At 46.2% G+C, this 11,522-nt stretch overlaps 1 protein-coding gene across 1 annotated transcript; it reads right to left on the bottom strand.

Annotated features, from left to right (window-relative positions):
• Positions 1–808: 808 nt before the first annotated feature.
• Positions 809–3,766, bottom strand: CCN2 (cellular communication network factor 2). Its single transcript, XM_015858579.2, has 5 exons — positions 3,548–3,766; positions 3,228–3,450; positions 2,884–3,135; positions 2,464–2,675; positions 809–2,149 (listed from the first exon to the last, which is right to left on the bottom strand). Exons 1-5 carry the CDS (start codon positions 3,596–3,598, stop codon positions 1,853–1,855), a joined length of 1,035 nt encoding a protein of 344 aa, XP_015714065.1. The 5' UTR covers positions 3,599–3,766; the 3' UTR covers positions 809–1,852.
• Between the last annotated feature and the right edge of the window lie 7,756 nt (positions 3,767–11,522).

The raw sequence follows: 11,522 nt of genomic DNA, 5'->3' as shown, positions 1-11,522 counted from the left end.
ACCTAGCATACAACTAAAGAGTCTCAACTGTTCTTCCTATTCTTTCTTATCTAGAATGCTTGGACCATCATCAAAACATGTAGCTCTCACAACATTTCTGATTTTTTGGCCTGCAAGAGTTTGAATCAATAGATGCCTTACAGATCAAACTGGCGGTTAGTGATTTGCCCCCAGTCATTAAGGAGGGAGAAAACCCAGTTATTCTGCATTTAAATTCAGTGCTCTATCTACCAAAACATTGCAAGGTCTTTCTTGGGTAGAAACATGCAAGTCAGCATTACTTTGCATGAAGTTTATATCATAAGATCTTAGGAAGTCCCTTCCAATTCATATTATTCTACAATTTGTATGACTCCTCATTAAGTCCTCACTGAGGATTCTACCAGATTTTGGATTTCTGGATTTGATTTGGGTCAGTTTTTGAAGTATCTGTGGCAAAAGAGGGACTCATATCCAATGAAACACCACAGCAGGACTAAGCACACTGCATGGATTATTATAGTAGGGTTGAATACTACAGTGATCAGCTGGCTCATTTTAAAAGCACTACATGATGCTTAAGGAACCCATTGCACATTGTTGTGATACTCAGCTTGGCAGAACCAATCTGGCCCTGTCCTCCATTCAAATTCAGAGTAGTGTACTACAGTTGATTCATTATCTACAGAAAAAGAGACTATAAGATAAATGATGGTTCCCAAGTGTGTTTCTGGAGGAGGAGAACTTACATCACTTATTTTTTTACCTAGTGTAAAGCAAAGCTCATTGAGAAATACACAACAGCGTAAATAAATGAGATGCCAAGCCATTTATATAAAAAATATAAATACTTTATTTTCAACTAAAAAGGTGCAAACATGTAACTTTTGGTCACACTTCTCAACAAATAAACTGTCCAAAAAGAGCCATAGTCAAAGAAAGAAACAAATGCTCAAGTGGAAAGACTGATTAGCTACAGAAGAGTCATTTTTCTTAAAGCCACTTGATCAATAAAGTGGAGGTAGATGCATTTTGCCAGACAGACGAGTGCTTTGTAAGAATACAGGCATCATAAGTCCAACACTCTCCATCTCAGTCTCCACTCATCCTTTCACTCTGAGCAGTTTCCACTAAAGTATCCATTTCATACTTTGAATGCATTGTCAGACAAGCTTCCGATCCTACCTATCTTGTTCGAAAAAAAGAAGGCTATCATTGAAATATCAAAGCATTACACATAGGCACAAAACTTAAATTAATTTAGATAACTGTACAAATATATATACACACAGTATTTACAATATTAATAAAAAGTAGCTTGTTGCAGATAACCTAACTGCCACAAGCTGTCCAGTCAAATAGACATGATTCTGATTCTTGCTGAGCAAGCCATGGGAATCAGAGTGTCAGAGCTGAAACATTACTGTCCTGACTAAACAGAACACCTTCTGCTTCGCACTTTTCTGGGTGAGGGTTTGCATTTCAGCTATCGCTGTCACTAAACCAGTGTCAGCAAACATGCCTATGGTCTCCTTCTCGATTGCACTAGATGAAAGAAAAAACACACACAACACTGTACCACATTAAGGGAACATTCACTAAAGTCTGCTTTGCCCGTGCATTTCCCTTAACCCCTTCACACCACCTCATGAACAGCATGTTCTGAAGCTGTGTCTTGCTGTGGTTCCACGGTCCGTTTTACCTTCTTCAAACCACCGTTTGGGGTCAGTAGACAAATTGTCTTAAGTCACATGGAGCGGATGTTGAAATTAGAAACAACTGATTTAAATACCTTGTGCTATTGAATCATGTTTACAAAATGAGATGCAAATCAGTTCAAGTTGAGAATCTAGTTAAGCGTCTCCTTCTGGCTTTATGCCATGTCTCCATACATCTTCCTGTAGAACAGAGACTCAAAGATGTCATTGTCTCCAGGACAGTTGTAGTGGCAGGCACAGGTCTTGATGAACATCATTTTCCTTTTCATGATCTCTCCATCGGGGCACTTGAACTCCACAGGGAGGGTGGCTGTTCTGTGGGGTGTGCAGCAGCGCCCATCAGTGCAGACACCACAGAACTTAGCTCTGTACGTCTTCACGCTGGTGCAGCCAGACAGCTCAAACTTGATGGGCTTGGAGATTTTGGGGGTGCGAATGCACTTTTTGCCTTTCTGTTAGGATGCAAGTGAATACAACATGTTTAGAAGGTATGCTTTGATACAGCACTAAGCTTGCATGTTAAGAGCAGGCAGATGCACTACTAACGGTTGTATTTTCAATAGGTAAGATATTTATGGAGTGCTTTATGTAGTGCCATAATGTGCAAGTATTATCAACATTTAGATGTAGATTATTTACTTCTGGAGCTATCTCAAATTTCAAGCACTTGAAACTTACAATCAGAACTCTACATTTTTCAGCAAGAATTTCTGCCAGGAAATAGAAGCATCCTAGAAGATCATTCATTAAGGATGAAACTTTTTACCTTGATGTTCTCCTCCAGGTCAGCTTCACAGGGTCTGACCATGCACAGTCTGCTTTGCTTCTCCAGTCTGCAGAAAGCATTATCGTTGGTGACTCTGGTAGAGATGCCCATGCCACAGGTCTTGGAGCAAGCACTCCACTCTGTAGTCTGCACCAGGCAGTTGGCACGCATCATGGTGGGGTCTGGGCCATAAGTGTCTTCCAGTCTGTAGGCTGCAGGGAACAGACAACCATGGTGAGCCCACCATCTGCAATCATACCCTGCTGGATGCTCCCACCCTTTCTACAGAAGCCCAGGCAGACACTTGAGAAACGACCCCACTCATTTCTGGGCTCCAGCTGCTGGAGCGGACCCACATCAGCTCGCACACAGATGCCCCTTTCCCCTTAGGCTGCCACTCCAAGTGGGATGCCCACTCACCGGCCAGTGCTGGTCCCACCGCCGTCTGCTCCTTGGCCTCGTCACAGACCCATTCCTCGCAGCACTTCCCGGGGAGCTTCACCCGCCGCGGGTACGGGCAGTCGGGGCTGGGCAGGCGGACGTCCATGCTGCAGAGGGGCACGCAGCCCACCGCGCCGTCCAGGCAGGTGCACTGGTATTTGCAACTGCTTTGGAAGGACTCTCCGCTCCGGTACACCATGCCGGAGAAGACGCAGGGCGCTCCGTCCCGAGCTGCGAGGGAAGGCAAGAAGCGGCCGGTCACACACCACCCCTGCGGCCGGGACCCCCTCCCCGCCGCCTGCCTCCCCAGCGGTCCCACTCACCGGTGCAGACGCCGATGCGACGGTTGGCGGGGGAGCCGAAGTCGCAGAAGAGCCCCTTGTGGTGGTCGCAGGGCTCGCGTTCGGTGCACAGCTCGCCCAGCTGCTTGGCGCAGACCTTGCAGCAGCCGCAGCCATCGAGCACCAGGGAGACGCCGGCGGGGCAGCTGGGGCCGGGCCCCGTGCCGCACTGGCACTGCCCGCTGCACTCCTGGCCGCGCACCTCCTAAAGCAGGGGGACAGACGGGAGAACCATCAGTCGCGTCGCCGGGCCGACGAGGAGGGAACGGGGAGGGTGCGGGAAGAACGGCGTGAGCACTCACCTGGCCGAGGAGGGCGAGCAGCAGGGCGACGGCGAGGCTGGCGGGGGACATCCTGGTGCTGCTGTGCGCTGTGAGATGAGACGGGACGAGGCGCAGCGTTTCTCGCTGAGGCTTCTTTCAGCAGCGCCGTACGGTGCCGTCCGGATTCGCGCTGGGCCCGCAGTGGCTGCTCCGCTCCGCTTTGCTACTTCTGAGCCCGGCGGGAGAGTGCTGCGTGACTGCCGAGCTCCGGCCCGAGCGCTGCTTTATAGGCGGCGGCGGCGCGGCTTCGCCAATGGGCTGAATGGGGCCGCGGACAAACAGCGACATTCCGCGCATTCCTGCGCGCCGCGCCGCCCGCCCGCCCCGCCCCGCGCGGTCGCCGCCGCCGCCCCGGAGCGGCCCTGACCCCTGGCTCCGCATTCCTACGCCCGTCCCCCCCGGCCCGAGGCACCTCCGCTCCTCTTTTTCCCTTTATTTTTCCCTTTATTTTTTTTTTTCTTTTTCTTTCCCGTTCGCCTCGCGCGAGCCGCGTCCGGGGCCGTCCCGGGCCGTGCTAGATGCACACGGAGCGGGGCCGGTTGCTAAGGGCTGCCCGGGGAATGCTCCGCCGCCCTCCCCTCCCCTTTCCTCTCCCCCGGCCGCGGTGCTTCGGGGCGGGTGGGGGCCCGCCGGTATCGGCCCCCATTGCGAGCTGCCCGCGGGCCGGCCGTTCGGCGAGCGTTTTGCGAGACCAAAAAAGGTATAATTACACGGCAGGATATAAATTGCCGCTGTGTCCTCCTGAATCATACTGAGTATTTGTAACGTGTTCCTGCCCTAATAGATGCTCTCTATGAATAGAGAGAGTGCCTATTTACTCTGAAATACTTGGCACGGCGAGCGGAGGCTGCAGCGTGGAAGAAGCGGCTGTTAAGTCCCCGCTGCCCGCCGGCTGCTGTCATTGCCCAGCACGTCCCCGAGCCCTTGTCTTGCCGGGCTCTGTCCTGCCAGGACAAGGGAATGGATCTATGTGCCAAACCCAAACGCTGCGGTCTGCTGGTGTTCGAGTCCCAAACCTGTGGTTTGGATTAAATCATTACAGATAACTGCTTCTTTCTATTTTTAACCCAAAGGATGAGTCTTCCCCCACCTCCCCTTGTGCCATTTGAATATTCGGTGATGTCACACTGTTTGACCTCAGCTTTAGCACGAGGAATGCCTGCGTTTTGGCTTTTGACCTGTAGGAGTATGTCAGTGCTTAATGAGGGAGGCTGCCCTAATGCATCTCATTAGGCAAATGAAACCGAATGGATATCTTGAAAGATCCCATCGTTACGTGTAACCCCGCTGCCATATCCTGCTTCTTTCCATCCTTCTGTAAAACATTTGCACACTTAACACCAATGCTACAGTAGCACAGTTTATTTGCACCAGATCTGTGGGGAAAAAAAGCCATGTTGAGCTCCGGCAGGCTGAACTGTATGGGACAACTGTACTTCTGTTCTGCCAGCCCTGTGATTTGGCTGCTAAAGTCATTTGGATGTCATCGCTTCTACTTGAAATTCTCCATAAAAAGAAATGAGATTGGCTCTGAAAGACAAGAAGCCCTGGAGGAACAGTTATGGTAAATAATATATGCTCCTAAACATGTGGCCTCCTGAAATCTGTTTGCTTGAAGGACTCTGATGGCCCCAGTGCTGGGTAAATAATATGTGTACCAAACTATGTATGACATGCATACCAAAATGCAAATGTAACCAGGTAAACAAAATGCCTTTTTTAAATGCCTAAATATGGTAGGGGAACATCAGAGGGAGAGTGGCTCCAGACGTGTTTTATAACTTTCCATGTAAGAGGCTTTTTCAGAGAATCAATTTTATTAAACAAAACCTAAGAATCTCACTGACAGAAAAAGTATGTTTAAAAGTAACAAACCACCAGAAAGCCAGGAAATCCAAAATTAAAGGATAAATCTGTCCTAAGTCGTCTCACTGCAGGCCAAGTACAGCAAGTCCCATCCTTGCTGCCCTGAGAAAAAAAGACTTACACAGGCGTTTGGGCTGCAGGCCTAGTGCAGGCCTCGCGCTGCCTGGGAATTAGCTGGGAATTAGCCCCGAGTCACAGCGTGTACCAGCCAAAGGCGTAGGGTGAGTGGGAGCCCGCCAGGCTTGGTGTTTGGTCATTTGGTTCCTGTGCTGTTGGCTGTGACTCACCAGGTGCCCTGTTTGTGCACATGTGTGCAGGGCAAGAGAGCCTGAATAGAGGTGCGTCCTTCAGAGTCCCATTTGTTGTTAGCCTGTCTTCTGTGATGACTACGTGCCTCCATATGGAGAAGGGCATTTGGCATTGATGCATAAAATGGCTAAACTGCACTCCTTTTGGCTTCCACGCAGGTGTTTATACAGCACATGCCTTTAAGATAGTATATTTTTTCTGCTGAAATTAGGAATTCACTCCACGGCCTTGCAGATGTGTTTACACAGCTATATACGGTATGTGTGTGTCTGCATCAGCTCCCGTTGGTGCAGTCCCTTTGGTGAAGCCTTGTAAAAGGTACAGGTGTGGATACTCTGCATTCCTTTCCCATGTTTTTCCTTCTTTTTTTAATATATTTTTTTCCTTCCCCCCCAAAAAAGTCACTTGATCAGGTATCAGACATACTGAAAACCTGGCAAGACTACAGGAAAGCGGCTAGACTTGGAGTGTTTGTGTACTTAAAGAAAGAATCTTGCACATTTTCAACTTTCAGTCACAGATCTTTTTTTTTTATAAGAGCAATTGGAGGTCTGAGCCAGCCCTCAAAGCGGAAATCAAAAGCTCCCAGAGAAACATACCCGAGGAATGTGAGTGTGATCCAAGAACCATACGCAATGCACATACAGGACTGTCAGTCTTATAGGAAGTCTTGCCATATAAGGACATCTGGACCCTGGGCTGTTTATCGTCACTATTGGCTTGGAACTAACTTTAGGCATTTCTGGCCAGCCTCGGCCTTCCTACGCCAATTAGTTCCTTTCCCAAAATGCTCACCAGAATATTTCTTAAGAACTGTAACAAATATATCTCAAAATCTGGAGAGGTCTCGTTAAAGCTGCGTTACTGAGCTTTTGCTTAAAATGCAGATTCCAGGCAGGACTTACTCTGCTAGCTCATAAATAGGCACAACATATAAATAAGGAGATTTATTCTGTCGTGGATGTGGTTCCCTGGTATTTATCTTTCTTAGAAGTCATCTACTGACTTATTCTATGCATCTGTAGGCACAGAAAGTACTTCTGCAGTAGTCTGCTACGCTTTAACTCATTCTCTTCTGTAGGCACATGTGTGCTCATGAATCACCAAAGGTGACAGAAAATAGAAAATTCCCAGGTGTTGTTGAGCCAACTGTCCACACTTCTGTTTGTTGCATCGTGTCAGTCACATAGCTCAGCTCTCTGCACTGAAGCAGTGAGGTTCACATCATTTCACTTTGCCAATGAGGTGTTATTTGCTCATCAGCATCGGCTCTTTGTCAGCATGAACCAGGATGAGCATGCTGGGCAGCACAGCGTGTGACATAGGGCCTGTGGAAATGTTCACTGCTGGGCTTGTGGACCTTGCCCAAGCTTCTGGAGATGCTTGGACTGGATCCTCTGTGAGTGTTATATGGGGGTTTCAGTGAATGCTCTGCCAGCCATCAAAGGATTTGGACTTGAAAGTTCTGAGTCCATTGAACTGAAGCTCCTCATCAGCATGGGTGGAGCAAACTCATTGGATGTAATTGCTGTTAATGAATCTGTGTTCTGTTGTTTTCTGTTATCTTAGCTATTTAAACTTATGTTCTTTATGTTCAAACATGAAATGTTTTATTACTCGGAGTCACTGAGAAAGTTGCTTTAAGCTCTTGGCTTCATTCTTGAAAAGTAACCAGAGTATTTCATGAATGCGTGTGGTCTTAAAGCGACATGGCTGTAAGTTGAATAACCAAAATGAGTATTCAAAGCACGTGTAAAAATATTTGTATGAGAGAGAAATTGTATGTAACACAGAGCCAAAGGTCTTTTACCTACCGAGCCCCAGGTTCAGTACATCTGTATGCATTAGAGTAAATGTGACATAGATATTTTCAGCCTTGTATGGATCTGTGTTCACTGAATCTGTGCAGAGTCTGTCTGTGTCCTGTGTTTCTATAGCCCTTTCCACAGTTTACATGGATGAGTAAGGAGGGAAGAGGCTCTTGGTTGTCTATTTTCTAGTTCTGACTGAGATTCACAACCTCTTGCAGTGGGAAGTCAAACTGGTGTAGGACCAAAGTGAGTCACTGACCACTCCTTTGACAATTGTCGTATGAATGGTTAACAGTTCATAAAAAGTGAGTGGTGTTGGCTGGAGGGGAAGTGTGGTTGCAGGTCTGGTCCAGAACATTCACCGAAAGTCTTTTGAGGTTCCTCTCAGAAGAACCCTGTGGAAAACAGTTGGAGGAACATTTCCTTCATTTCCGTCATTGCGAACATCATCAGGAAGGAGCTGGATCTCCTGTTTTAAAATGCATGTCATCTTATTTTTTGTTTTTCACCTTACTTCTCTCACGAGCTTTCAGTGTAAATTTTGAGGTTTTTCATTTTCTTTACCCCAGGCTGATACATCAGTGTTTAATTAAGACTTGACCAGATTAGAGACTTAAATTAACAAATTCCATTTGCTTTAGAGAGGACTACAGGATCTGTTAATTTACTACTGTAAATTAAAAAAGTAGAATCCTGTAGAGAATCCCATGGGGTGCATTTGCATGTATTGTCTGGTAGAGAAGGATTTTTATGTTTGGCAATGGTGAAAAGAGCAGTTTCTGCAACTAGTGTTAACTGAGCATGGTATGGTGTGACATGGGCTATTCTCTTTGCACAGGCCTTCCTGAGGTAGTGGAGGAGTTTTATTATTGGAGAGGTCTCTGATGCCTCTGGAGAACTTGATAAGCACCCTGTGTCAGCTGGCCTATAGCCTCAATGTGCTGACATATTATTTTAGACAGTGCTTGGTTTTCAGGAAAATGGCTCCCTATGGCTCAGCTGCCAACTTGGCTGGCTGTTATTTCATCACATGATCTGTGGTATGTGACCTGTGTAAATACATCTCTACAACTGACGCAGATGGGGAAACTAGGATGTCACCTACAACAGCCAGGGCAGCTTCCTTATTGACCTGCGGATGTGTGTGAAATGTAGCAACTACCGGAGTGGGTCTAGAAGCCATCTTACTGCGCTGATCTCTCTGGTGTCTGTGGGAAACTCTCTGTCAGACTGTTTTTCGCATGGAGCCAAGAAATGCAGACACTTGAAGAAATGTGCATTGTCAGGGAAGTGGGGGCATTTCTAAGATATTTTGATTTCCTGCATGTACTGGTTGAGGAAAAGGAGCTGTGCAGTTGTCCCACGTCTAGAGTTTACAACAGTGTTGTGGCAAATGTCTTGGTGATGAGTGGCTTTTGAGCAATAAACATGAGATTATAAAAGTGGTAGGGCTCACACCAGTGGCAAGGGTTTCTGAGCATGTCATTTCATGTTTAACATTTTTATTAAAGAGTTTTAAATAGAAATCAAGGTTAGGTTTTTACCGTACCTAGATGTTTGTTTTGACCAGTTTGGACAGTGGGGTCTCTATGAGGTTTGAATCTATGAAGTTATTTGTGGTGCATTTCTTCTGAGGAAGTTACCTGTGATAGATCTTGTGGAAAAGCCTGACCCTAATAACATGGTAAATCTTTATGATTATGAGGAATTCATTTCTGACATAGGATGAAAAGACGGTTCATCGCATGCCTTTTTTCATTACCTAAGATTTGCGAGGTATTTGGAAGTCCTAAAACTGTCCTAACCAACATCCACTCTGCAAGTTAGGAACTTTATAAAGGAAAATAAAATCGGTTGAGTTTTAAAAGTAGATGTAGACTAGCCACATCTATTGCTTTCTCCTCATACTATTCATGAGGTAGAGAGGGCTGAAATTCAAATTCCCCAGGAGTAGCTATCTTATTTTACAGTCTTACAACCAATGAGATTGTGCCTAGGCCTTCAGACAATCTTTTTTCGTTTTTGTAAGTGACTTGCAAAGAGTCACGATGCATTGCGTGTCTTAGGAGGGTGCTTTTTGTTTCATTTTCACCATCAAACTGCCACAGGGGGGAGTAGGAGGTTGGAGCGGACTCACTGATACAAGTCAAGCACTGAACTCCAAGCGAACACCCTGAGCAGTCCTGTACATGGAGAAAAATGGGTGCAAAAGAAGAATGTATGTGCTAGGAATTAAAGGGCTCGTTGGAGGAAGGAACTGAAAGGTTTGTGCAGCTGGGATGAGCTAAATGGTTCACTGCATCACAAAACCACACTATTTTCCTTCTTCATTCCAAGCAGTTTTTCTATCCAGATGTGAAGGGAATGCAAACTGTGTCCTTGCCTCAGGAGGGACGATGACATGTGGGAATTGCAAATTACAGGGCTTGCAAAATCCCTGTCAGGCTGACAAAAGGCTTTTCCCACGTTAGCAGTATTTGCTAATGAAATAAAAAATGCTCAGTAGAGGCAAGGCATCTTTACAAGGCAGAAGACTTGGCGATGACTTTGATAGAAAAGGATTGTTCTGTGAGACTGCTGGGATTGGTGATGTCCATTCTCTCCATGTAACACACAGCAGATAGACTCTGCATGGGCTGTGAGTGACAGAGTCTGGGAGGGAGATAAATTCCTCACACCTTGGTCTCAGTGTGTGGTTGCTCTCTCATCCCATGCCCGGCCACAGCTGCAAGTGGTCTGTGGTGCAGGCTGCAGCTGCTCTCTGCTCTGCTAGTGGCTGTGAGATAGCAGGAGATGGGCACTGGGCGTGAGGGTGGGGAGAGCACCCAGGCAGCACCATGGCAAGGTGCCTGCTGCCTCCTACAAGGTCCTTGCCATGGCAGGCTTGAGCCTGTACCCAGAGATACGCAGCCATGGTCCTGAGTAGCAAAAGATAATTAAGGCTAAAGGAAGTGTTGTGTGCGTTTGTTTATGTGGGAAGGGCTGAGGGGACACAGAAGGAAGTGAAGGAAGTGTGTGAAAAGGGCAGCATGAATGAACTAGCCAAGGGTGAGGTGGGCATGCAAGGTTCCTTCCCACCATCGCCACAACCTTTTACCACTTGGAAACAGTGATCAGGTCTGTTAACCCACGGGAAAACTCATTTCTCTGAGAAAAGAGCAGTGTCTGCTGCAAAGTCCTGGTGCTCTGTTCTGAGCCCATGTGGATGCGAGTCTCCTTTTTTTCCCCCTCCTTTTATTGGAGTCCCTCAATGCTTAGGAGGAATGGGCTGCGTTGAGAGGCGAGGTGGAGTAACTACTGCTTTTTGATCTGTGCTGGGGAGCTTTATTGTTCAACAGCCTAGTCAACATTTAATTTAATTATTTTTTTCTTGGTGGGGGAGTGAGGGGGACAGTGGAAAGAATGAAGTAATTTTCAGGAATTGATCAGGAAAGCAACCGATTCTGAATTTCTTATAAGAATGTGTGCAGATCCACAACAAGAAAGAGAAAATGAGGAAGAAAGAATTTAGAGGAAATATGTGAAAATGGCAATTACATTTTGACAGCCCATCAAAAAAAAAAGCTAAAAATGCTGTGTATTCCTTGCTTATTGTCTTATTTGAGAATGAAGAAGAAAAACCGGGAAGCAGGTGCTTCTTTTCATTTTAATGATAAAGTAGACTGGGAAAGCAGACAATTCTTTGAGTGAAATTTTTCTTTGCTTTTTCTATAAATGTGATTCCAGGACTATTGAACTATCATCAGAAGGAACAACATTCTTTGTGTTCAGAATACTGATAAATTCAGAGCCTGTTCCACAACTTGTGCCCAGCATGCACACACACACAAAGAGAATTAATAGTTCTGTTTCCATTGAGACATAAGGAAGTTGTTTGCGCTGTTGGGAAGTCAGATATTGAGGTCTGAATGGAAGTATGTTAAATATATTCAAAGTCTTATGAGTACAAGGCTGTTTTTGTTGAACAA

This window comes from Coturnix japonica, chromosome 3 (genome assembly GCF_001577835.2).
Source record: "Coturnix japonica isolate 7356 chromosome 3, Coturnix japonica 2.1, whole genome shotgun sequence".
Taxonomy (NCBI): domain Eukaryota; kingdom Metazoa; phylum Chordata; class Aves; order Galliformes; family Phasianidae; genus Coturnix; species Coturnix japonica.
This window is presented reverse-complemented; position numbering and strand designations above follow the sequence as displayed.

Coding starts and splice junctions, on each gene's coding strand:
- CCN2 (XM_015858579.2), bottom strand. CDS start 3,598: ATGTCCCCCGCCAGCCTCGCCGTCGCCCTGCTGCTCGCCCTCCTCGGC. Junction 3,451..3,547: donor TGCTCGCCCTCCTCGGCCAG/GTGAGTGCTCAC, acceptor CCCCTGCTTTAG/GAGGTGCGCGGCCAGGAGTG. Junction 3,136..3,227: donor TCGCATCGGCGTCTGCACCG/GTGAGTGGGACC, acceptor CTTCCCTCGCAG/CTCGGGACGGAGCGCCCTGC.